We start from the raw sequence: 26,786 nt of genomic DNA on the forward strand, positions 1-26,786 counted from the left end.
TGTGTCTGGAAAATACCAGGTTTTATTAGACAGGCTGATGTTCAAGCTGACAGTTTTATCCCAATGCAGACGATCACGGGCAGCTACGTGGGCCTGTGTCCCAGCTCCCTCCCTCCTGTGATGCTCTCGGGCGAGATGCTCACCCCACTGTGCCGCGGGCATGGGGGCTTGGGGTTTCTTAGCAAAATGAAAGGGTGTCCCTGCTCCCCATTTCCACTCCCAGATTCCCAGAGCTCTCCTAAGAAAGCTTGGAGAGAGCGGGGCTGGGGACTGCAATCTTCTTGGGACTGACAGCTACTTGGATCCACGGGAGAGAAAGCATCTCAGTGTTGGTGTCTCCCCGAGCCAGCACAGAGCCGAGTCAGTGTGCGTCACAGGGAGCAGAAAACAGCCCCAGCTTCGGACCACCGCTGCCATCGCTTTGGAAAGAGAACCCTAATGTACAATATCAGGGCGGGGGAAAAAGGTTTTGGCTGTCACAGAGGAGCCCCATCCAGGACACAGGCACCAGGGCTTTGCACAGGGCATGTGGGTGCTGAAGGGAAGAGAAAGGGAGGAGAGGAGGCAATGAGTGCTGGAGAATAAAGCAAAAGAAAAGGAAAACAGAGAAGGGATGGGGAGAACGATGGGAGTGTCCTGAAAGCAGAGTGATGGCGCCTTTAGGTTCAGGGCCACAAGGGAGCATTGGAGCTCCTTCCTGGGATGGGGGGCCTTTCCCTGGGTACCCCAGAGCCCATGGCTTTGGGGCGACAGGGCAGCAAGGAAAGAGGTGGCGCGATACGGTGCTCGCAAATAGACATGTTTGATAGCCTTTGCTTGCCGTGACAGTGACACGCAGTGTGATGGCAGGAACAGTGACAATATTAGCCCATTTCTGTCAGTGTTTCTATTCCATTAGCTCTTAAGAAAACTATGCAGACTAGCCCAGCAGAGGAGTGTTAGAGGCGAGGAGGAGTAGGTGAGACAGAGAGGGACGCTGATGAACAACAGGATCATGTACAAGAAAGAAGAAAGAACAGCAGCGGAGGGGGGCAGCAGCTCTGGGGCAGGTTTGAGACCTTGCGACACTGACTCACGAACACATCACTTCTCTCCAGGCTCTTCTGGCTGCTGCTTTCTCTGACACTCTGTTTGCCTTCCCTCGGACCTCCGGTCCCCTCTGCCCTGTGGGCAAAATCCCTCTGCACAAGCCATGCCCCTTCCCATGCTTGGACGTAGATTTGGGTCTTGTCTTCATAAGTTCAAATGTAGAGTCCTACCTCAAAGCAGAGGCAAGGAGCATGGAAGTCCCTTGGGCAGTGTCCCCCCAAACTCACCTGGACTGGAGGGGACCTCTTCTTTGCAGTGCCTGGCCTCTGTGCCAGGGGACATGGAGCCTCCACAGACCTTCTGCCCTAGGCCATGTCCCTTTGGGTATGTGGAGACGAGGGGCACTGCCCTTCACACCCTTCTCATCACAAGAGCCTTCCATTCCCAGCTTTCTCTTTCCCTCTTTCATTCCTTTTGCCTTTTTCTTGCCTCACCTGGCACCTCCACATCTTCTTGTTCCTGTCAAAGGTAAGTCCCTCTGCTCCAGAGGTTTCCTGGAGAGCAGCGCTAGCTGTGGTCATTTGGCAGGAGGAAGGAGAAGGGACATTCAGCAGGTCCTTGGTGGGCTCGAAGGCACTGGTTTCCATCCAGGCCAACATCTACCTCTTGGCTGGTTTGTGTTCGGCTCAGCAGCCAGCCATGCTGGCCATGAGGGCCAAGTGACGAGGCCACCCCTAATCCCCTGGCTTTCACTGCTGGGTTTCAACGTTGGCTGTCCACGGGGAACCTCGCCCTGCTCGGGTGTTTCCAAAGCAATACTCATTCTCCTCCCAGGACTGAGTGTTGATGCACAGCGATGAGCCAACAAAATCATGGCTAAAATGGGGGAAGTTTGGTGAACAAGCCAGAGAAACCTGCCTGGGTTGTCCTAGGGAGAACAGATCAGCAGATGGGCAAAAGGATGTGGTTAATGACCCCCTGTTCATGCCTCCCTCCACAGAGCACAAAAACATGGGGGTTTGACTGAGAAAACAGCAACATGGACTTGAACAAGGTCAAACTGCCAAACCCTTAATCCTCAGAGCCCTGCTGATCCACAGGCTTGACTTGCCAGCATGGGTTTTTGAGGTTGATGGCACACACAGGCATGAAGTGCCCCGTCCCTGTGCTGGCCCAGGGCGAGGAAAACCTGCTCATGGCTCCTTGCAGGACCGTGTGATTTGGGGTGCTGGCCTTCCTCCTCCAGCACAGCTCAGCTCCTTTCCAGCCCACTGCTTCCTCTGACATGGACTTGCAAATCCCATCACGGCTATCTGTCTGGAGCTACAAACACCCCTGCAAATGGCCCTTCTTAAGGCAAACACCCAGGTGAAGGCTGCAGAAGTTCAACTCAGCTGTTATGCAAAAGGAGAACTCACTTGGTAACCCACAAGTCTCAGAAAGAAAAACAAGATCAATATTTGCAGAGATTTGTAGGATGCTTGTGCCTGAAAACAACAGCTGGGATCTGGCCTCTCTTTCCTTGCCCAGCGCTTTGCCCCCGGGGCTCCTGGTGATGCCCCGGGTTAGTGTGTCACCACTTTCCCCTGTGCTCTCACGCCGTGCCCTTGTTCTTGCTCCCTGCCGGCTTCGGAGATGCAGAGGTTGAAATTCCTGTTCATGCACTCTTGGCACCAGTGAAAAAGCAGCTACAGTTCTAGCTTACTGTGCATTGCTCATACTTACAGCTTAAACATTGCCTTCTACTCAAAAGAACAAAGATAAAATGTCAGGAATTCACAGTTTTTATTCTCTCTCTTATGCCCACCCATCGTCCCCTGCCATCGATGTCAATGACTCAAAGTCCTCATCGTACAGTAGCCTTTGCCAGTGTGGCACTCAAAGGGTTAACAAACCATGGCTTCTTGGACAGATAAGACATAAGCTCATTCACCAGTAGGAACACGTGGATGGTTATATTACAGGACACCTTAGGGTTTCCTGTAGCGATTCTTTGGGGTTTCACCACAGCCAGTGATGTCGCAGGAGAGAATGTTGGGCTTCTTCCCCAAGCCGATGCTTCCCAAGAGATCGGGAAGCTCACGAGTGATGGCCTTCTCGATCTTCTCTAGGAAACACCCTCCCATGTAGGAACACTGCTGAGACAGCAGCTTAAAACTGGTGATGGGGTTGATGCCAAAGAAGTCCTTGTAAGCCTCGCGGTTGGGGAGGTCAAATTTGCTGACATTGGTCTTTGCCAGAATGGACTTAAAGATAAAGAACTTGTCAGGATCTTCCACAATGTCCCTGAACACCAGTTCTCCATCGCTAAAGAAGGTCATTTTGTCCTTGTAGGTCTGTAGATAACGATCGACCAAAAGGGCGTGGATGCGCACCCGGATGGCGTGCTGGCGTATGAAGGCGATCTTATTTTCCATCCTGTTCTCAATCACCTGGTTGAGATCTTCCAAGAGCGATATCTCTTCTTTGAGGAACAGGTCTTTGTGGGTATCTGGATGGTACTCCTGGGGCCAGAAGGAGCTGACATACACTCTGGGTGGCTCTGTGACATTGATGAGAGGAGCCAGGCTCCAGAATAAGGCACCGTAGACTCGCATGAGCTCCTGGGTAGCCAGGCTGTCGGCTTTGTTCAAGATGATTCGGATCTGAGACTCACGGCCCTTCAGCTGGCGAAACAGCATCTCCAGCTCCAAGCCCACGTCCAGCTTTGTAGGGTCAAAAACAACGAAGATGAGATCAGCTCTGTCAATGAACCATTGGCACACGTCGTTGAATGGGTAACCTTGAGGAGAGGAAAGAGAGAAATCCAGCAGAAATGGCCAGCACAGGGTGAGTCCCTACAGGTCAAAGGATAGATAAACCTTGAACCTGCCACACCTCACGCCCTGTCCAGGTTGGACAGGGTGTGACACACAGCGGAATTCCCATGCAGCCCAGAACCTGTTTCTCGTGCTAAAAACACTTCAGAGTTTCTTGGCATGAAAACCCATCCCTGTGTGTCTGGGCCTGCGACTACGTGTCTCCCTCAGCCTCACCTCCAAACCTTCTTTCTCCCTGCTGGGAATTTGGCCACAGGTTCCTGCAGCTCCTGTGAGCAGATATTGGCCACATCATTGCTTTCCCCAGTGGGCACCAAGTGGGTCAAGAAGCCCTGCTGATCTGTCCTGGCATTGCAGGTGCTGTGGGGACGAACTCGTGCTTCTCTGGGCCCTGCTGTAGCACCAGCCATTGGCAAAGCCTGGCTCCAAGGGTGACAAATGGGGCATTAAATGCTGAGCTGAGGCAGACAATCAACAGTCCAAGGAGTCCCCAGGGCACACCTTGCCGAAATGCCTGTCTGTCACACCTCCAAACAGCAGAAATGGCTGCTCTAGCTGATGACACTTGGGTATGTTCCCCAGGTCCAAGCTGCTGCTGCCATAGCCATGGGCAGACAAACGCTGCCATCCCCTCCAATGCAAGACCCCTTTTGTAGCCTAGGGCTCTTCCCTGTTGCGCTTCAGCCATCTTTGTCATCTCACATTGTTACAGCATCTTTTCTGGAGTCCCTTAGATGAAGCCAGTAAACCCCTACCTCGTTCTTGCTGCTTGCGGTTTTCAATGATGCCCGGCGTGTCCACAAAGGTGACTCGCTCCAGCAGTTTGTGGGGCACCTCAATCCCTATCAGCTTCTCCAAGAAGTTCTGCCCAAACTTCTCCAGGGGTGAGAAGGAGCGGGCGCTGTCAGCAGCCATCACGATGCCCTCGATGGTCTTCAGCTTGGGGCCATGCATGATGACAGTGAATTCAGAGGTGGTGGGTTCTGCCCCTGCCCAGCAACAAGAGGAATAGCAGACCTGTGAAATCCATGCTGGGCAATGGGCGTGACAGGGCTGGCCTGGAACTAGCCGGGAAGCTCAGGAGCATCACTTGCTTGCCAAGAGATGCTGGGGGAAGGCAAGCAGCGGGGCTATGAAATTCTTGCCAAACCTCTTGAGAAAATGCCAGCGGGGCTGTCTTCTGTGGGGACTGGTTGTTCTGGAAGTGGCCTGACTGCACAAGGTGCCCTGGAGAACCACCTCCCAGGAGCCCTCATTACCGCGGTGCAGAGCTGGCCACGGACATCTGCCCTCAGCTGAGAGATGACATCCGTGGGAGCAGGGAGGAGGGAAGGGGAATGGCTTTTCTCCTGGGAGGGCAAATTAATTGGCTCCACATGAGGAGGGAAGGGGAGAAGGCAAAGGCGAGTTGCCCTTGTGACATGATGGCTGCTCTCGCGGTCGAGATCAGAGGCGGTGAGCCATGCGCTGCAGGACGGGGATGCTGTGGGGAGAGATGCCCTCCTCCTCCCGGGAGAGGGTGGACAGGCCCTGAGCCATGGTGCAAAACCTCTCCCTCCGCGTGGCACTGCAGCCAGGCAGCATGGACCAGATCCCAACCTCCCTGCCATAATGAGGGGGATCGAAGAGATGTGGCCAGGAATTACTGACTGCACGGATGCAGAAATGCCAGTGCCAGCACACCCTTAGCAGAGAGGGAGGGAGTGGTGAGCGTGGTACCTGTGTAGAGCTGGTAGGGAGTGTCGTCCAGCCCGAGGAGGTAGTTTATCATGGAGGATTTGCCGACGCTCCACGGTCCCAGGAATAGCACCATTGGCTTGGAAGTGATCTCCCCATCTGCGGAGAGGGGAAATAACAAGAGGAAGTGAAGAAACAATAGCCGTCGCCGCCATGCGATTAACTCCTGGCTGTAACGAGCATCCCATCTGAGCAGCGCGGTGATGCTGCCGGGGAAACAGCCACCCTTTTGGGGCCACCAGCCATTCACGAGCCAAGGCATCGCCCAGCGACGGGCTCCAGTGTCTGCAGGAGCGGGACGTCACCATGCTCTGCAGGAGACCCCACATCACTTGTCTGACATTCTCCGAGGTTCGGCCCTTCTTTGACTATGGGAAGACTTGAAGTCTTTTAAATCTTGTCTCAGTTTGGTTCTGGTTTAGCCAGAGTGAGTTTGGGGGTGGCTGCAGGGGGTACTGTTGTTTGAAGGCAGCCGCCACAAAGCATGGGACATGCGAAGAGGGTGGCCATGCGGCAACCAGGTGAATGCCACGTGCAAAGGGAGCTGGCATGGTTTAAGGAGCAATACTATGGCGCAGTGCTCGGTAAGCGTGGTGCAAGCCTTGTGCCAGCTGCCTGCAAGCCTTTCCACCATATCCTCACAGGGATCTGCTCCCGGGTCGTGGCTCCCAGCCCTCTGGTCGAGCAGAAGGTCCCCGCTTACGTGTGGGCTGGGTGCAAGGCTCCAGCCCGGTGTGGGGAGGGCAGGCTGGGCGAACGGCCCTGCTTTGGGCTTGCGGAAAGGCAGGAGGAGAATGAACTACAGTCCCCATGCTGCACTCTTCAAGTTCCGCAGTTTGCTAAGGGGCTCAAGGAGGCTAGTGATGGGCCCATAAGGACCTGTCCCCATGCCACATGATCGGTCTAGGAGCACGGAGGTCCCTGGACACACGCAGCCACCACCCCCAGGAGCAATCCCTGCTCAAGTGGGACCTGTGTAATCAGCCTGTGCCCATGCTGCTCAACCCCCCCAGCACCCAGGCCACTGGGCAGGCAGCCAGCAGAGCCAGAGGAGCCCCTGGCCCATGCCAGCTCTCAAGCTTTGCCCAGGACGTCCAGGAGCCTGCTAGTCGGCTCAAGCCCAAGTCAGGCCAGAAATGGAAGGAAAAAACTGGATGAGTGAGTTTCCGCTGGTGGGAACCTTCCCCATCCCGGTCTTGCACTCAGGGTGGGAGAGAGGATCTGTCCCACTGCTGCCCAGCAGGAATCCAGCCAGGAGAGGGGCTGGATGCTACCAGAGGAGCTGGGAGCTGCTGTGTCTCAGCCAGAGCTGAGCCTTCCCCCGTGACACAGGGCGAGCAGATGCCCTTGGGGGACTCACGCCACCCTCGGCACCCTCTCTTCAGCCCTGCGCCTGAGGCAAAGCTATTTTCCCTGCAGTGGCTGAGAGATCCCACTGCTCCATGGCTGCTGCCCACGCAGGAACCAGCAGCTTTCCACCAAGCTGGGGATCCATCTCCAAGGTGGGGGGAGCCGCAAAGCCCACATGGTGCTGAGATCCTACTCCCAAGGGTGCCAGAGGGCACTGCATGGCGGTTCCGCACCGAACCTATGCGACCATGGGTGCAGGAATTGGGCAGAGCGTGCCAGCCTCCTCCTGCTTGCATCTGCCCAATGCAGGGCCACCGTGTCACCACTGGGGAAGAGAATGGGCTGGGGACATCTCTCCATGGGGCACAGCTGCATCCAGACAGCTCAACCCTCCTCCCCAAAGCAGGTCAGCCACATCCGAACCAGGGGGACAGCCCTGCCCACTCCCTGCCTGTGAGCCGTGGGGATCCAACATTGTCTTCTCACACAGGACAAAAACAAATGTTGAAACCTCAGACTTTTGTGATTAATCATTCCTCTGTGCCACTCAATCGCTGCTGCTCTGTTCACTTGCTGGCTTTAATTGGGTTTCGGATGATTATTGTTATTATTATCCCCTGTGATGTTGTGCCAGAGGTTTGAGGCGGGTCCCCGCGTGCTCTTTTGTAACACGTTCCCGGACAGGCGTGGCTGTGTGAACACAGGCAGCCCGCGCGACCCGGCTCCACTTCACGTCCCCACCTCTGCCCCGCTGTGCCGAGGCGGGCAGCAATGCAGGCAGGCAGCCCTCCTGCCAGGTCACCGACAGCTCGTCGAGCCCATCTCTACCCCTCACTTTGGGAGCGGGGTGCTGGCACCCAACGGGGTTTGTGGGCAGTGCCAGGTACTGGATCCTTGCAGCTCTCCAGGTAGCACAACAGCTCCGAGGATGTGAAGCCATGCATGGGTCCTTCTGGCTGCTGCCCAGGGTCTGGGAGAGCAGAGAGCATCTCCCACCCGGGAGGGTGCTGGCCTGGCATCTGTCCCTGCTACATCCCCCCACTGTGTCTGTCAGCACCGATTTGGGTCACCTTGATGGTCCAGCCAGCGGAAAAGAGCCAGCCCTGGGCAAGGCTGGCGGCAGCTCCGTCACAGCAGCTCTCTCCAGCCACCCTGTGGCTGCTCACTCCCAGCCCAGCCTGCCTCGCTCCCAGCTCAAGCTCCATCCCAGCTCGAGCTCATCCCAGCTCATCACCAGGCATGTCCTGGTGGCATTTGCAGAAGCAGTCGCACGCTGGTGGGTGATCAGGCCCTGCCTGCGAGCAGGGAGGTCCTCAAACCTTGTGCCCCTTCACCTGTGGTCCTGCTTAAAACACAGCAGCTTAAAACACAGCTTCTCTAAGCTGCTGTGTTTGCAGGGTAAAGAGCGTGCTGCGATCCTGCAAAGCACCTGGCAAACAGGGCCAGGAAGGTCACGTCTGCCTTCACAGAGCCTGCATTTGTCTTGGACCATTCAGCTTGGGGGGTAGAAGCAATTTGGATGTCCAAATAGGTGTGTTTTCCTTAAGCAGTGGCTTTCTGGGAGGTTTTTCCATGTTGCTTGCAACACCAGGCCACCCTTGGGTGGGAGCACTGCTGCTCTGGGGCTGGGATTAACCCTGGGCTGACTTTTCTCCCTCTTTGTCCTCAAGCCCAGCAGAAGTGCCTGGTGTCGGCTCACCCCCCGTTGTGCAAGTCTGTCCTGAGGATGCTAGGCAAAGCAGAGGATGTGGCAAAACCTCCTTCCTCTCCTGGTTCAGACTGAGCCACGGGCACAAAGGTCTCACTCTGTCCTCAAACCACACAGGAAGGCTAAAACCCCTGGGGAGACTCTCCCAGCATTGCCCACACTGTCACCCCATCCCTGTACTGCAAACACCACCGGCCACTCTGCCTATGGTATGGATACACCACACGGCAGCCCTTGGAGGGCTGGCCAGCTTGCTCCTGAAGCTTCAAAAGCCACAAGTACCCGCACAGCACGTGTGCCCGCAGACAGAGGGACAAGGCACACGTGGCTGCAGATTGCCTGTGCCTGCCTCTGCGCTGTGCTCCCTGTGAGCGTACGCCCACACAAGCAGCACGCGCGTGTGTGCGCCTGCAGCTAGAGATGCAGATAAGACAGCTATCGAGATATGCTATATATATCTACAACCCTCTCTGCTGCCCACATGCTGGCATGACTGGGAGCCAGAGGCCCTCCAGGCGCTGGCAGGGCTCTGCCGCATATGGGGCCGGGGCACGGAGGAGCCCGTTTTGGCAGGATCCGGCAGCAGGGGCCGTGGGGTAGGACACGAGTACCAGAATATAGGATTTCGCTGCCTCATATCGCAGCAGGGACATTGTTCCCGTGGCCCAGCACCTGACCTAGGGGAAGGTCTGGGTGTTGGCTGGCATTTCTTGGCCCGTCTCCCATCTTCTGCTTCTCTGGGGGGGGCCTGGCAGCACACCCTGAGCAGGATAGGCAGGGAGAGGAGCCAGCTCTGGCTCCCGAGGGGGCTGAGGCCGCCGTGCAGGGGCCAGCCTGTGTTACTGGGACAGCTGCTGTGGGCTCATCGGCTTAAGCTGCAGCCAGGGGGGATCAAGGGTGGACATTCAGGAAAGTTTCTGCACGTAGGAGGGTGACGTGTGGGAAGAACCCCCTCCATAGGGTGGGCTATCTGCTGGGCACCTCCAGTTCTTGCTGTGGGTGAGAGATCAACACATAGGTCCACCACAAATGCCTTTGAACCGTGGCTAGAGGAACACGCAACCTCTTGAGTCTTAACCCAAGAGGGAAAGGTGTCAAAGCCTGGGCGAGGTGGGGATTGCAGGAAGGAGGGGGCTGTTGGGGTGCACAGAGTCAGGCCTGGGACAAAGTACAGCGACACACGTGCCGAGCTCTGGAAGGGCTGGGGACACCGGCTCTGGTGGGTGCCATGGGATGCCGAGTACCGGGGTCTGCTTGGTGCCTGGGAAGTGTGGCTCTGTTGGGGCAGGTGAATAGGAAAGCCAGAGGCCAGCAAAGAGCACTGGCAGCATGCAGGTAGCAGGCAGCGATACCAACCTGTGGCAGAGGAGCCCAGGGTGCGTCCGGGGTAAGCTGTTAGCAAGGGACACGGGGAGAGAGAAAAGGTACCATGAGTCGAAGGAGGGCTGCAGCTGCCTGGGTCTGTCCCAGGCCGAGGAGGGAGCTGAAGACTGGCCCTGGCCTTCTCGTGGGCAGGAAAAGCCAGTGACGGCTACATTCCCAGCAGGAGAGAAGGAGTTACAGTCTGTGAGCAACAAGACCCGCAGCTACCAGGACAAGCACTAAACACCAGTCTGCCTTGTGCACCGGGGATGTGGCTCGGGGGAGCTGCCATGTCCGAGACAGCAACCCAACCCTCCTGCCCTGCTTAGCAGAGTTATTGCCTTCCCCAGCAACGTTCACCAAGCAAACAGAGCCCAACAAGCTGTGGTCAGGACAGTAACCAACCCTGACAAGCATCCTGACCACCCCAGTGGTGTGGTTACCCACAACCAGCCCTAGGGTGGCTGGTGATGGCAACTGGGAGGTCATTGCCTATACAGTGACACTTGTTAATGGCACATATACAGTAATTAGGGTCACCAGCATGCACCACAAACCAGCACGACTTCAGAGCAAGCTTCCCATCACCAGACTGGGAGAGTCCCTCACCCCTGAGCTAGCAACAGTCCCTACAGGGTGGCCCCGCTGTGACCAAGCACACAGGCAGACCCAGCCAGAGACTGCCTGCACACGCATGGGATGGCAGAGTGGAGACATGGGAGGACGGCAGGCAGGGAAAAGGAGATGGCACCCGCCAGGCTTAAACACGCTGTAAGCAGGTGTGGCATGAGTTTTCTGGAATGCACCCCAACAATTCAGAGTCCGAGGTTGACAGTGGCAGTCGCAGCTCCCCCAGGACAGGTGACACTTGGCTACACAGGTTTTTTTGCGAGCTGTGGTGAGCAGAGGATCTCCTTGGATTACACTGGCTGGTGCATGCGAGCAGAGCCAATGGGAAGGGAGACAAAATGGAGGGCTGCTGCGTAATGGAGGGGCAAAGGTGCTTGCGATGGCACCCCTCTATATTGGCTTACACCTCCAAAGGTCACACATATTCCATGACAGGCCAGTCCCGCCGCTCTCCCAGCTGTCCTGGTCCTCCCAGTCAGCTAGGCCCGCAGCTCTGCACCCTCCAGCCTCCCCCTGCCATGTGGAGTGGGCACAGGGGGAGAGGTTGGGGGCATGTCCCAGCTTGCAGGGGCACCACAGATGCAATGAACCCACTCAGGTCAGGGGCACCACACAGAAGAAACAACTGAGAAGACTCCCTCAGCCCCACCATGTCCTCACCTGCCTTACAAGGTCAAGAGGGCTCTCTGGGCCAACCCTCTAACTAATTTGCAGGTTTCTCTAATTACACTGCTAATGAGGGATTGGGAAAAGCTGGATCTGTGGGTATTAGGGGCAAACTGCTGGGCTTTAGGCTTCCAGGATAGGGTGGTGTGTGTTGGGGTGTCAGAGAGGCTTCCAGGAGACTGGTAGCAGGACCAACATTTCTGAGGGTAATCTCATGCCAGGGTGTCTCATGGCTGAGCCAAGGGCTGCAGGCAATGCGGTGTCCACAGGCCCTTCCCTTAGGGCCAGGAGGTTGTGGCTTACCAGCTCTGGATTGTATCTGGACTGCTGGGAGGGTGCTGTGTAGGACGCAACAGGGTGTGCTGGGCACTCCTGCTGGGAGCTGACCTGGGGGACTGTCAGCCTGAGGGATGGTCGTTCCTCATGGTGAAGTGGAACAGACCATGGTGTGTTGTAAGATGAGGCTGTGAGGAACACCAGGACCTGTGTCTGTGGTGAGTCCTGCTCAGGAGCTGGGTTTGAGAGGGGCCTTGGGGTGGGAAAACACAAGGGTTAGTTGTTGTTTCCTCAGGAGTTGGGAGGGAGGAAGCCAACAGGGTCCTGAGAAACACTTGCTTCCTCCCAAAAAGGGAGCAGGGAGGTGGCTGCTTGGTCATGGGATGGCTGAAGGGTGGGGTGGGATGTCCTGAGCAAGGAAATGGGTTGTGCACTGGGAACTGAGGCTGGGGGCTGCATCCTCTGGCAGTGAACAGCAAAGTGAGGGTTAGAGGCTGGGAGCCTACCAGCTGTCCCTGTAACCCCAAATGTCCTCCTAAACAGTGTCCCAGGTTTAGCTGACAGTAAATGCAGATGCTTGCACCGCCACCAACACAGACCAAAGCAGCTTGGAGAGGAGGTTGGGGTGTTGCTGAATCTGTGAGCTCCAGGATGGAGACAGCTGGGACAGGGCATGGCTGGGCTGTCCTTACTGCACGGTGCTGCTGCCGAAGAGGCTGTGGGGATGCACACTGGAATGCCAACCCTACAGCTTCTGGTGCTCCTTCCCCAGGCACGTGGCAGTGCTGTGCTGGCCGCATGAGGGAGGGGACAGGCCAGCCCACTGGGTGGGTGACAGCAGCTGTGGGGTGATGGTCCGCAGGGCACCCCTCCTGTGCTGGCTGCAGCATGGTGTGTTGCTGTGACACCCCCCCCCCCCCCCCCCCAGTTACCCTCCCACACAGCAAGCGGATTGTGGTCCCCAGCTGCTGGCAAGTAGCGCAGAGTGAAACAGGCACTGCAAAGGCAGCAACACAGAACTGGCTGCGGGAGAGCTAGTCACAGCTCGTGTTTTATGAGACCTACAAATGTCCCCTCCAGAACCCCTGTGGGTGGGTGGTGGATGATGTCTGGGGTGCTCTGTGTCTTGAGGGGACAGGACCTGGGCTGGTGATGAGGACTTTATAGACCTGTCCCTGCCTCATGGGTCCCCCATGCTTCCCCACTGGCTCTAAGCTGGAGTTGGGCTGGCTGGGCATGGAGATGTTCAAGCCTGCTTACAAAATATTTGACACAGATTTAGGATTTGTATTAGGGCTGCAGTGGGTGTGCCTGTAAAACAGAGGTTCTGCTCTAAGGGGATGTGTCCCGGGGGTTTGCCCAAATGAATGTGGGACCTGTGCGCTGGTGGAGCAGAGTCCAGCTGCAAAAGGAAGATCTGTGTGGAGGGTGTGTCTAGGTCCTGTCTCACCAGGAGGGAGGGCATGGCTCCAGGGTGTGTGAGGCTGGAAACCTGGGGAGGGAGGCAGAACTTCAGGACAAGGAGGGATCCTGCCAGGAGACTGATGTGGGCATGCAGCCCTGGGACACAGGCAGCAGGGGTTCTAGCATCCCTTGCCTGGCCAGCCAAGGCACAGGGGGCATCTGGCTCAGAACAGGGCTGGAGTAAGGGTTCACAGGAGAATTACCCTGGTGAACAGAGACCTTGGACTTGGGCTTGATCCATCTGTGCTTAGAAAATGAGGCTGCTTGTGTCATATGGGTCACAAGAGCTTCCTGTAGTTTGTAAGCATCTTGGGACCAGGGCTGCACTTTCCTCTTCTGGAGGGACACATGTACTGCTGGGGCTCAGCCCAAGCCAGTGCCTGTGGCCACGGGGACCTGCTCACCTGATCCAATGTGTCTGTAGTTGCCAGGGGGTGGAAACTCTAACTCCCAGGATGAGTGAAGACTGCTGAGCTTGAGGGATACCCTGCCCACATGGCTGTGTCCCATACTGAGCAGGAAGGATGCCAGCTCCAGCCAGCCCCAGGAAGCTCATCCCCAGCCTTGAGAGGTCCCAAACTTCCTTGCCAAGCCTGTTTCACTGGGCCGTGATCGCTGCTTGGCATGGGTACAGGGCATTGATGTTGAGCAGGTGGAGGACCTGAAGCAGGCAGGGCTCAATACTCAGCCTGCACAGATGGTCCTGACAGCAGATGGGCTAAGGCAGATGCAGGAATGCCTGCTGCTGGGTTCACTAGGGCGTGGCCTCTAAGCCCAGCATGTTCATGGCCTTCTCAGGAAGCCACAAAGGAAGACAAACTATCTGAGCCTTTCCATGATCTGCTCTCTGTGCTGTTATCTGCATCCCAATGACCTGATGGTGCCGGAGACCCCAGTGCCCATGGCATTACCTGTGATCTCGTGTTGTCTCAGCTCGTTGTATCTGTAGGACTGCTCCAGGGGCTTGATGGAGGAGTGGTAGATCTTCCTCAGCCGCTGCAGTACTCCTGCAGGGGCAGAAGCATGCAGATGGGTGAAAAGCAAACCCCACCACCCTGGCTGAGTCCCTCCCAGGTAAGCTGCTGGGCATTCCCTGCAGATCTTGAGAGTGACTCAGCTGTGGATCAAGGGACTTGGCTTACAGTTGAAATCTTGGTCAAACTGATCCCAGTCATGCATTTTGATGCCCCTCCCTGCTAATGTTTCCTGCTGGGTACTGTCCCCATCTGCTGCTGGTCTTGCATGTGCCAGCAGCTGATGGAAGGAATATCTCTCGTTAATGCTGTTTAGCACTCAACACCCATGATCCCAAAAGCCCTCCACCACGGTGCCAGGGACCTATGGCACAGCCCCTAAGCTGCTGGATAGAAGGAGCTTTTTCCACAGCAGCTTTTATCGCTTTCTTTCCAGTCCAGACCACCTATGAGGTCAGCAGAAGCAAGCCTTATAATAGCAAAACCCAGTAAGTAATTGGAATAAAAATCCAAACCCTTTATTACAAGTTGCCCCAGGTTTCTCTGGGCAGCAGCATGGCTGGCTGGGGCTGATTCACCACCTGCATCTTCCAGCCTCTCTAACCTTCCTAATTCTTGTATGACCTTGGGGCTGTCTTTAAAATACCTAAAGTATGTTAACCCAAGAGCAGCAAAAGGGCTGTTATTGAAGCTATGGTGTTGCTGGGCCTACAAGAAATAAGGTTAAAACCAAAACACTCTAGGGAAGTGAAATCCCATCCATGCTCTGGGTGCAGCAGAATGGTGAAGAGCCTGTCCTGCAGGGGTTGCCTGGAGTGAAGGAGCAGGGCGTGCATGACTCAGTGCCACCCAGGCCCCCTCACCTGAGAAATCATCAGCAGGTTTGTCCTCATTCAGCTTGAGGGTGCTTTCCAAGTGGGACCGGTCACGCTTGGTCGGCTCGCTGGCATCTTCAACCTCTTCTGGAGGAAAACACAAGCAGACCTGTTACTGCTGGAGCAGGGGACTCCACACAGGCGCTCACACAAGCTACTGCTGGGGAGAGGGCTTGGGGGACCACACGCACCCCAAGTCCGCAGACCTGCCGTGCGCCTTGACAGTCGCTGTCACCTTTGGCACGCCGCGCAGTTTCTCTTTTGCAAAGGCTCCTGGAGGCTTGGCGCAGGCTGCTGGGGAAAGCGTCATGGGCAACTGCTTGGCTCCGAGGAGCCGCTGGCGAGGGAGGCACGCCGTGTCCCTGGGGGGAGTGAGGGCCGGCCGCTCGCAGGGAATGCGAAGGATGTGCCTGGAAGGGGCTCCCGGGGCTGGAGCGTAGCACGAGCACGCGTGGCACCTGCTGCTCGATGAGGCCCCTGCCTGCCCTGCCGCTTCCCCCGGCAGCTGCAGCTCCTCCAAGACTAAGCCTTGATTGCAGGCACACTCTGCTCTGCCTCTCTGTCTGTCCACTCCCCCCCCCAAATTATCCATTGAGACAGAGACATGAGGATGTGCAAGGCTGGGGCTGGCTCTTGAGAGACCAGCCAGCCTGACCCATCCTGGCTGCCTCGCCTTTGCCAAAAGGGTTGTTCCCTCCCGTTTCTCCCACCTCTGCCCCCAGATCAGGCTGGAGCCCTCTGCATGGAGCCCTGGCTCGGGGTGGCCTGGGATCCCCACAGCTCTGTGCCAGGCCCAGGGAGCATGAGGCAGGTGCCTCCACCCGGGGTAGGCACCCCGATGTCCCCGAGACAGGGAGACAGAGGTGTCTTCTCCCTGGAGGTGCTGGCTCACCAGGGGCCCTGTGCAGCTCCAAATGCTTTTTGGTATCTGGAGCTGGGTCAGGCTTTAGTGGGAGTTTGGGGACAGGTCTGGGGACAGACATGTGCTAGCTGGCTGGGCTGGGGATGCCTGGGCCAAGCAGGGCACCGCCAAGCCCTGGGACTGTGTTGAGTGTCTACCGAATGTTGGGCTGAGGAAGACCTTTTGACTTGCCAAGTAAAGCCACAGAGACCAAACTGTGTTTCCCTTTCAGCACAAATGGGAACTTTTTGAGCTGGGACATTACGGATGAAAGCAGAAAAAGACAGCTGGGTCCGAAGGTCGCTGCCCAACCCGTGGGCCAAAGTCCACAAGAAATCATGGTGGGGGGTGTCCCTTTTCCTTAGCTAGCCTTTCACTGATTGAACGTGGCCAGAGCTGGTGCTTCAGCAATTCATCGGTCTGAATTAGCTCTTCACACCTTCCCTACAAGGCAAGGGCTGGTGGACAAGAGACCCACCAGCCCAGGCACCATCCTGCCGTTGCACTAAGCAAGCTGGGGATCCGGAGGACTCTGATCATGGAGGATAAAGAGCCTTTAAGAGGTCTGCGGGTGCTGAAAGGGGCCTGGGTATTAAAAATCTTATCAGCGTCCACAGCCCAGAGGAGAAATGATGGGCTTAAAGTGCAGTGAAGGAAATGTCAGCCAGCTTTGGTATTGCTGCAATGAGCACCTGCATTGCAGGCATCTGTGGGCTCCTGCCTGTGCCCTCGATGCCCGCAGCCGGCCCAGCCGTGCAGCAGTTAGGGGCAGGCACAGGAAGCACAAGCGTTAGGAGAGGGCCATGCACTAGGCGCAGTTTAATGTGCCAAGCTCAGCTCCGCCGGGGGTTGATAGTAGGTCACTCTCGCTGCTACAGCACACCAACAAGAAAAGACTCCAACCTATCTGGCTGTGCCGGAGCTCAGCGGCAGCTGGGTGGGTGCTGTGGCCAGGTGGGCTCTCCGTTTCTGCTAGTGATGGCTTGTCTGCAGGGGGGTCTTCTGCTGCTGGGGGGTTTTCCACCACTGCTGGCGGGTCTTCTGCTACCGGTGGGTTTTCCACCACTGCCGGTGGATCTTCTGCTGCTGGTGGGTTTTCCACTGCTGCTGGTGGGTCTTCTGCTGCTGGTGGGTTTTCCACTGCTGCCATTGGGTCTTCTGCTGCCAGTGGGTCTTCCACTGCTGCTGGCGGGCCTTCTGCTGTGTCCCCACAGGGTGGGTGATGGCAGTTGGCAGGGCCATCCCCGGCTTCTCCCTTGCCTGCAGCTGCTGGTTTGCCATGGCCCTTTTTGCTAGAAGTGCTGGCCACTTCCTTGTCACTCCCTTCAGCTCCATTCTCAGGCCCTGTTGGCCCAGCACCATCTTCCTCAGACTCTTCCTCCTCCTTAGACTCTCCCTCCTCCTCAGACTCTTCCTCGCCTCCATCTTCCTCAGACTCGCCATGTTCATCTTCCTCAGACTCCCCCTGTTCGTCATCTTCCTCTGAGCTCTGCTCGTCCCCTTCCTGTCCACCCTCAGGAGCAGACACTGCTCTTGGCTCCTCCATTTTCTCTTCCCCAGGCTGCCCTTGCTCCTCAGAGACTCCTTTCTTGGTGCTGGGCTCCTTATCCTCCCGGGCATGGAAGCCATCTTGTGAGCCAGGCCCACGGTTCCCTTCATGATGCGCTGCCTCCGGGGTACCCAGCACGGTGTCCTCCTCTGGGCTCTGTGCCTTGCTGGGCCCCTCCTGGACCTTCTCCCTGGTGGTCTCCTCCAGCTGGCCATCCCCTGGCCCCAGGTCCCTGCTCAGGCCACCCACCGGCTCTTCCTCCCCCTCTCCACGTCCCTCCTCAGCAGTGCCAGGCAAGGAGGTGTTGGCAGGGCCGCCATCTTGGTCCTCCTCAGGGCTGCCATCAGCTGCCTTCTCCTCCAGCCTGGGCTCTGCGGCTGGCAAGGGGCTTTCGGCAGCACCGCCGACATGGTCCATGCCGGGGGCGTGTGGCTCTAAACGGTGAGAACAGCTCAGTCAGTCTTACCCGCGCTGGCACATGGCTACCAGGGCACCCACTTGTTCCCCGTCAGTGCCGGGGGGGGGGCCCTGAGGGAGGATTTGTGGCTGTTACCAAGAGGTTTAAACTCTTTCCTAAATCTTCTCTAGTTCCAGCTCAATTTTCTCTCCCTGTTGCAAGAAGCTGGGTGCAAAGAGGTGTTTTGGGGGGGGCAAAGCTGATGCTAGCAGGGGGCCCTACGGCTGCGCCAGCCATGGCTGCCCGGGGCTGTGGCTGCTACCCGCTGCAAAGCGCTGCAGGAAGGCGGCAAAGCAGCCCTTAAAAATGGGTGCGGGGGGGGGGGGGGGGCATAACAAAAAGCGTAGCTCGAGGGGCCGGAGGCACTTGGCAGGTTAAAAAGGTCCTTCCCCAGCCCTGCCTCGGGAGAGCCATGGCAGGTGGCTGGGCAAGGGTGAGGAGGAGGAAGGTGCAAGGGAGAGGAAGGGGCAAGGGGCTCCCTGGCACGGGGCCCTGCCTTTCGGCAGGAGGCGAGCGCAGGCAGGGCCTGACCCTGGCAGCAGGGCTCGGGAGCTATTTATTGTGAGCATCCCTTCACTAGGAAAGCATTTGCCGCGCTGTGTGGCTGGCGGGGACACAATGAGTTTGTTCTGCGGCCCGGGAGAAGCCATCCGTATTTTCCATAGGCCTCCAACTGCAATTTAACATTAGTCAAAGGGTGCCAAAAATAAAAGATCGCCGGCTATACTGTCTCTGTTACAAACAGTTGCTGCTAGTCTAAATAATCCCCCAAAACGTCTAATGCCTGCATACCAGGGAAGCGTTTCAGAGGAAAATAATTCCTTTGTACTCCAGCTGGCAAGCAGATGCCAACCAGGAAAAAATGCCACCTCCACCCAGGCTGTGGGGAGGAGAGCAGGCAGCGCCGGGCACAGGCAGTGCCGGGCACAGCCAGCCGGCTGGCAGCCAGCCCTCTTCTCCGGCTCCTGCACCGTGTCCGTGCTGGGGAGCCACGGGGCTGTGTCCTGCAGAGCATTGGCAGGCCTCGGCCTCAGCAAAGCTGTGGCGCTGGGGCTCGCCAGTCTTGGCCATGGGGAACCGCGGTGGCTGAGCACGGGAGCAGCTGAGCCAGGGTTGGCGCAGTGCTAGCCCCAGACCACTCTGCCCACTGCAAGCCAGTTTGCCATGGCCGGGGACTCTGGGCAGGTGGTTGCATCTCTACCCATGCCGGGGCCAGTGGTGCTGTTAGCTGGGAGTCAGACGGCGGCAGCAGATTCCTGCCGGGGGATGAGCCATGCCAGCGGCAGGCGGCTGGCAGGGACGGGGTGTGCCTCAGCCTGCCGGGGTTTCCAGTCACTCTCATGTGCAGCCTGGCACGGTGGAGCTGCCGCCATCCCCGCGGCACCTCGCCCTGCCGAAACCGGATGCATGGGTCACCCTTGCTCTGCCCTCGCCGACCTCCTCCGTCCTTTGCTGGCACGCGGCTCGCAGGTGCCTCTGGGCTCCCGATTCAGCTCCCAGCTGGAGGGAGACGGGTCCCGCACAGCTCCCACCCACCTCCCTCCCACCTGGAGCACCCTTCTCCTTCGGGTCACCTTACTGCAGGACCCCTGGGACCCCTCAGGGTGCCCAGCCTGCTGGGAGCCACTCGAAGGAGAATGTGCTACGTCTGACCTGTAAAGCCGCAGGTGGCTGGGGGCCAGCATGCCCCTGCCTGGCCCTGGCAGCCTGGAGACCAGCCTGGGTCTCCCGAGGGTCCCCTCGGCCAACGGAGACAGGGATATCCTCAGCTTGGCCCCAAAATAGCCGGTGACCTGGAGGGCTGGGAGGGGAGCGCAGCTCCTTGGGCGGGCATTCAGGGAGGGTCAATGCGGGCGGGGGGGAGCAGGGTCAGGCAGAGGAGACCTCGCGTGTCCCGAGGGCTTTGTCTGGCATCTGTGTGTCCCCTCTGACCCAATGCAGAGGTACAGAGGGGCCATCATCCACTGTGGCCGGGCGCAATGGCAACTTCGGCATCCGCCGTGAGCTGTCCCTCATGGGAAAAGGGAAATATTCCCCAGGCGCTCCGACTGGGATATTCCTGCCAGTGTGCTGGTGACAGGCTTAATTTCCTGTGACCTTCAAGGTCTTATACAAAGTCCCTCTCCCCTCTCCACCTCCTTCTCCCTCCTGTTTCCCCTACATGGTCTCCAAATCCATCACACGGTGAATTGTGCTGATCTGCAGATGGCCGGCCGATGAGCAGCGAGATGGGCCGAAGGTTATGGGCTTAACACCCTCCGTGCGTCCACCAGAGGCTAAAAATATGGCCCAGCAACTGTACAGGGGAATCAGAAGGAGCAGCTCGGCGGGGTGCAGGCGATGAAGCACCAGCCCCCTCGGCTGCTGGCCCCAGCCCCTCACCCTGCTGCCAGCCAAGGGTGACGTCCGCACCTGGGCCCCGTCCTGCGGGTCCCTGTGGGCCCCGGGAGGGACCAGGGACAGCCACCTTGTAAAGTGACACTGGGGCTCCCCTTGTTCGCGCCCTGCATTGTGCCAAGCAGCCCGGTGGCATCAGAGAGTAGCCCTTGTCCCGCTCGCCTTGGGGACCTGACCTCCCAGAGGGTCCCCAGCTTGCGCTGCCCCTGCCCACCCCAAATCTCACACCTATCTGTAGGGGCTGGAAAGGCTGTCAGCTACCTGGGGACCCTTTCCCCAGAAGTGACAGCATCCTGGGGCACAGCTGCGGGGACGGAGAGCTCACGGCAGGGCTCTGTGTGCCACAGGACGCCACGGCTGGCTTGCATCTGGGAAAAGCCTATGCGGAAAGGATAGGGATGGCTGCCGGAGGCTGATTGTGACCCTGCCACCGTGTCCCCTCCATCCCTGCACGGGGTCATATGGAACAGCAACGCCCTGGCACCGAAATGGGTCCTCCAGGAGGGACAGCCCCCGAGGATGGCACCGGGGCAGGGGCTGGCTAGGAGGGACAGATGGGCACAGGTGGCCCTGGGAGGGACGTTCTCCTCCTCCAGCAGAAATAGGAGCCCCGAGCGTGGGGCCTGAGATGCGCAGCGCCGCGGGGATGGCTTTTCGCACGCCCCCTTCCCCTGCCCAGATCCCAGCCCCTGCAGCGTGCAGGGGAGTTATCCGCTGGCTCCTGCAAGTCCTGCTCTCCCCTTGTCCTCCCGGTGGCGTTTTGGGGGAAGCTTGCACCCCAAACATCTGTCCCTTCCTTTTCAGGGAGAGGCAAGGCTGTGCTTTGTTCTGACGAAGCCCTTTAAAACCTCACGGAAAATGGCTGGCCTCAAAGGAACTGGCTGGGACTTCCCGGGATTTTCCACAGAAGACACCAGCCACACTGCTGGACCCGCTGCAGACCCTCCTTTCCTGCGAGACCCCCCCCCACTTCATGGCGATGTCCCTGCCCGCTGGGCTCTGTGGGGTTCCTATAACCTCTGCTCAGGGACGTACCCCTGGTGCTCCTCCAGCTCATGGCTCTGAGACCCCAGGACTCAGGCTAGCTGGGGACCTGACACGAGTTTGCCAGGTCTCTGGTGCTCAAACCGCAGCCCTGTGACACTTGGCCCTGCCTTCAGCAAGGGTCGGCCCCTGCCTGCCCCAGCCATCAGCTGCACGCGGGGGTCTGCCGGGGCAGGGGTGCAGCACCCGGGGATTACGATGCTCCGTGCTGCTGCCAGCCAGCAGCTCGGCTTCTGGAAAAAGTAAATTGAGGTGGATTAGCCCTGTGAGCCTGACCTTTCTGCAACCAGTAACCCTGCTGAGGCAGGAGGCAGGGCTGGGGGAGCCCAAAGCGGGCGCCATGCACCTCACCTGGGCTTAGGCCTGGGCACCCCAGCCTTGCACGCCCATCCCTGGGTGCTTGGCCGGAGCGTGACAGAGGATGGCATCTCCTCCCTGCTGTTCCTGTGCCTGTTTCCCACCCTGTGCTATCCCAGCAGAGCCCGGTGCCGCCGTCAAGCCCCGCGGAGGAAGTGCCAGTGTTTTATCGCCATGTTTCACACAGCAGCCCTTCATCAGCCAGGTCAGATGGGATCCCGGCTCCAGCACCAGTTTGGAGCCGGCCAGGCCAACACTTTCACCGACTGGGAGAGGAAAGGGTCCCAAAGTGGCTCATGAAGCCCAGAGGACACAAGCACAAGGGTGGCCGAGGATGGGGTTGACTGTCCAGACACTTGTGCACACCCAGCCACAGCATCCCATCCCAGAGGCTTTGTGATCCCAAGGCACCAGCAAAACCCAAATATTTTCCAGTTTTTCAATGCAGAGCCCAGCGGGTGTATAGGAAACAGCTTTGTCAGACTAAGTTGACTTCATTTGTGGATGAGATTTTAAGTTTAGTTGAAAAAAAATACAAATTGATTTGATTTCTATAAATAGTCAGCTAGAACTGCATGATATTTTGATTAAGAAAGGGTAAAGAAACCTCACCAGGATGCACCAAAGGGATTAAAACCAGGCTTGGAGCTTTCTAAATATAGAGATGAAAACAGGGAATCACTTCTACCGGGTGTTTTTTCAACTGTCTCCCCACAGGGCATTCACCCTAAAGATTTGGAAGAAAACCTGAACTCCTGACTTGCAGAAGACACAAAGATCAGGGCAGTGGAAGACAAAGCAGCCATCACTCCCTGGCTAGGGGAGATCTGGGTCCATAAGTGAGCAGATGGCAAGAAAACAGCGTGTATTTCGGCACAGGCAAATGTCACTCTGTACGTTGAGGAACATCTACCCGTGGGGTCTGTAGCCCGGGGGGATGCTAAAGGACCTGAGGGAAGTGCTGTGCCATGGCTGGGGCTGGAGAAGCCCCTTGCTCCAGAGGAGGGACTCCTGAGAGCTCACGCTGGTCCTGTCCCTGGGCCTCCAGCAGTGGGAGGCTTCACCAACCCACCCCAGAGCTTCCCCGGTGGCCCCAAGGGATATCCTCCATGCACTGAATGTGAGTCCTCCTGCATGAAGACTCCCCATCCCTCTTCTTTGGTCATCGCAAGGATTCCTGGGCACCTGGGCAGGACAGTGAGAGCCCTTGGACTCGTCAACCTGGATTTTAATGCCTGATGATCCATCGTCCCACAAGATCCTCATATCAATGGGAAAGTCCAGGCAGAGATGCTGCCTGACCATGCCAAACAGTGGTACTCAGGGGATCCCAGCTCAGCCGTTGCACAGGGATGGGGCCACGCAGCTCCAAGCCCTCTTCCACGGCGTGCCCCCACGAGTGAGGAGGCAGGCAGGGTCAAGCCACGCACCTGGCTGGTACCAGGGCCATGCTGCCACTTCCAACACCCCAGTGTGGCTCGGGGTGCCCGGCTGGAGACTCCCCAGACCCTCCGCCAGCCCCCACCGGCACACAAGCTCACCGGCTTCCTTGGGTTATCGCTTACAAGGGAAATGTCCCTGCGGGCTGAAAATAGCCCAGCAAAGCCCTGCCAAGGCACCAGGGCCTGCTGCTATTCCTGCAGCGCCTGGGGAACAGGCAATTTTATGAGCAATTTGGTCACCCTTGGACCCACCGGCTGAGCTGGCGTTTCGGCACCCCAGCGAGCCCGTGCTCCCAGCGCGGGGATCTGGCACCTGCGTGGGGGTGGCGGACTGGTGAGTGGGGACATGGCAAGAGTGCAGCCCACTGAGTGTTGTCCTTGGGCACAGCACAGCCCTCCCAGCCTGGTGCTGTCTCATGGGGACCTGCTGGTGCCTCTGTGCCACCGGGGCCATGCACAAGCAAGGTGTCCCAGCTGTCCTGCCTGCCTGGCTGTCACCTACACACCACGACAAGGATGGCTGATGGGAGAGGGTGTCACAGCACAGCCAACCTGCCTGACATCTGCCTTGCTTTCCTCAGGCAACAGTTTGGGAGAGAGATAGAGCACCCACAGGGGCCGGAATCTCCTCCAGGCAAGGTACCAGGGGTGTGACAGGGATGTAGGTGGCACAGGCAACCAAGATCCGTGGGTGCCTGTGTCACCCCAAGCCCCTTGCCTCACTGTGACCACCCCTGCACCCAATGGCAGTGGTGCCCACGATTGTGCCAATGCTGGGGGAAGGTGGGGTGAGTCCAGTGGGGTGTCACTGGGACACAGCAGTCCCCCACCTCTTGGGGAAGCTGGTTACCCTGGGGGCCATTTGCCTGGGATGGTCAGGGTGGGGAGTCCCCATGAGTGCTGTGTCCTGGGCCCTGAGCCCAACTGAGGTGACATTCCAGGTGATGGAGCCCACCCCACGGTGACATCCTGGGTGATGAAGAACACCCCAAGATGCCATGAAGACATGGTGATGGAGCCCATCCCGAGGTGACACCTCCCAGGCTGAGGCAGGATGAGGAGTCCTGAGGGCTGTGGCCCGCGCTTGCTGTCACCAGTGTGGGTCTGTGCCAGCTCTGTAGTGCCCTCTGCACTTGCTGCAGGAGGATGCCAGCGTACCAGGGCTTTCCTCAACTCCTCGCCCAGCTTGGAGGTGGTGATGGCACAGCCCAGCATAGCCCTCCCACTCAAATCCGTGATGGCTGTGGGGGGCCAAGGCTCCCCAGGGCAAAGCTGCCGAGCGTGATGGCTGGGCACTGCCCCACCAGCATCCCCGTGGCCCATCCTTGGTGGCCACAGGGACTCACTACGGCCACCCAGCCTGGAAGGGATGGCCAGCCTCTGCCCAAGGTGCAAGTGCGGAGAGAGGGAGACCTTCCCCTGGGCATGAGCAGGGATGGAGCAGCAGGCAAGTACCCTCGCCCTGAGCCATCACCCAGCCCTGCGGTGGGTGCTGGCCCCTGCTGGGGCTCCTGGCTGCGCCGGGGAGCTTTGCCAGCCCCATCCATGTGGGCCATGGGCCGTTTTGGCTGGGACTGCATGAACGCAGGCACAGGACACTTCCCACCCCTGGCCTGTGGGAGCGGTGACAGGGTCCCAGCAGCGCCAGGTGTCACCAAATCCTGCCCTCGCCCCGAGGACCGCACCTCTCACGATGCATCGGTGAAGGCCCCAGTTCCCCGCTGGGCTCCCCCTGCCTTCTCCTTACCAAAGGGTGATTAAATGGGAAGACAAGGGTTAAAAATGGGAAAACACCCCCCCCACCCCCACCCCAAGCCACCTCCTGCACCCCAAAGGAGCCCAGGTCTGAGAGCCCAGCTTGGGGCCAAAGGAAAAGCAAAACTCATCGTGCAAACCCCACCGGTCCCTGTGGAGCAGAACCACAGGCAGATGTGCCACTGCTTAGATCTTTTTCCCAAAGCTACAGGACCAGGGTGAAATACAGGACCCCCCAATAAGTAGGAGATGCCGAGGGTGGGGTTTCAGGGGGTTCCAGCTGCCCCTCAGAGCCAGCTCCGGGGCTGCAGACCCCAAGGCGCCTCCCGGCCCCTGAGCCTCCTCCAAGACGGGGGATCCCAGCGCTGGGCTGTGCAGGGTGCTCGTGATGAGGTGCCCGACACCATGGCCAGCCCCACGGCATCACCCAGGCTGCTCCCTCGCTGTCTGCCACAGCTTGGGCCATGCCAGCCTCTGTGCCAGCCTCAGCGCAACCAAGAGCTGGGCTGGTGGTCACCCACCATGGCGACAAGCCCCGGATGTCTCATAGGGCCACCAGCCTAGCCTGGGTTGGCACCATCCACCAGCCATGCCCATAGAGGACCTTTCCATCCACCCCTGTCCCCAGACCTGACCCACGGCCCCACGGAGGTCACTCCACCACCAGCGGGGTGCATCGCTGACCCCAAAACCCATTTATTCACAAGAATGGTCCAAGATGCCCTTAAAAGGCCAAAACTCGGCGGGGCCGGGGGTGCCGGGTGCTGGAAGGCGGCAGCTGCGGGTGCTCGCGCGCGGGGGCCGCGGCAGCGCAGGCCGGGGGGGCCGGCGGCTGGGGGGGCCAGGGCGGCTGCAGGGAGCACAGTGTCCCCTTACACGGCTGTTTCCATACTTAGCTGCCCCCCTCCCGGCAGCACGGCCGCCGGAGCCCGGCCAGGCAGAGAACCAGCCCAAATTAACTCAAGGGCAAGCAAGGGTACCGGCGATGCCGCCCCACTGCATGTCCCCCAAGGGACGCCCAGCTGGGGACATGGGTGCTAAGTGGGGATAGGACAGCCCGGAGAAGGGGGTCGGGGGTCACCCAAAGTGCTATCTTGCTTGGCAGGTCCTTGGGTGGGGGGAAGACCCCTAGGGCAAACAGCTCAGCCCATCCTGCTCCAACTACGGGGTGCCCCAGCACCCCAGCAGCCCCCCCAAGTCCTCACAGCCCGAAACCGAGCCACCTCGGCACCCATGGGTGACACTGACCCTGAGCACATTGGTGGCAGCACAGCCTCTGTGCCCACCCTGGCTCTGGAGGGGGGACCCCAGCCCACATTCCCCCTCCAGCCCCTCCTGTCCACAGTTCCCCACTGTGTCTCCCTGCACATTTTGGGGTGACCCTGCAGCCTTGGCAGAGCTGCCAGGGAGCCAGCATGGCTGTACCCCTACCACCCTGTCCTGTTCCTGGCACCCACCCAGCCCTGGGGTGCAAGCTGGGCACCCCAGAGCCTCACTGGCACCCGCAGCCCCACATGCAGCCACAGCTCTAGCAGCACCCACAGCCCCACGGGTACCTGCAGCCTTGCAGGGCACCCACAGCCCCATGGGTACCTACAACCCTGCAGGGCACCCACAGCACCACAGGCACCCGCAGTCCCAAAGGTGCCCACAGCCCCACTGGGCACGCCAGCCCATAGGCACCCCCAGCCCTATGGGTGCCCACAACCCTGCTGGGTGCCCACAGCCCCATAGGTACCTACTACCCCACAGGCACCCACAGCCCCATGGGCACCTGCAGCCCCATGGGGACCCACAGCCTCCTTGGGGACCCATGGCCCCCACAGCCCCATGGGGACCCACGGGCACCCGCAGCCCGGCGGGCAGCCATACCTGCAGTGCCGAGGAGCAGGAGCGAGGCCACGCAGCAGCAGAGCAGGTTGAGGCCCTTCATGGTGGCTGCCAGGAGCTCCCTGCCTCTCACTGCCTCTATTTATACGGCAGCAGCGGGCGTG

At 58.8% G+C, this 26,786-nt stretch overlaps 1 protein-coding gene across 5 annotated transcripts; it reads right to left on the minus strand.

Moving 5' to 3' along the window:
- Positions 1–26,784, minus strand: SRL (sarcalumenin). Of its 5 annotated transcripts, none has more exons than XM_052773124.1 (8): positions 26,665–26,764; positions 16,695–17,774; positions 14,879–14,974; positions 13,953–14,048; positions 10,000–10,035; positions 5,568–5,684; positions 4,604–4,837; positions 1–3,811 (listed from the first exon to the last, which is right to left on the minus strand). In XM_052773124.1, exons 1-8 carry the CDS (start codon positions 26,723–26,725, stop codon positions 3,000–3,002), a joined length of 2,532 nt encoding a protein of 843 aa, XP_052629084.1. In that variant the 5' UTR covers positions 26,726–26,764; the 3' UTR covers positions 1–2,999. The 5 variants fall into 5 exon arrangements, with proteins under 5 accessions (XP_052629084.1, XP_052629082.1, XP_052629086.1 ...); XM_052773122.1 differs by having other exon boundaries at positions 14,879–14,977; XM_052773126.1 differs by lacking the exon at positions 16,695–17,774 and having other exon boundaries at positions 14,879–14,977; positions 26,665–26,784.
- Positions 26,785–26,786: the final 2 nt, after the last annotated feature.

Source organism: Harpia harpyja, chromosome 21 (genome assembly GCF_026419915.1).
Source record: "Harpia harpyja isolate bHarHar1 chromosome 21, bHarHar1 primary haplotype, whole genome shotgun sequence".
NCBI classification, from domain to species: domain Eukaryota; kingdom Metazoa; phylum Chordata; class Aves; order Accipitriformes; family Accipitridae; genus Harpia; species Harpia harpyja.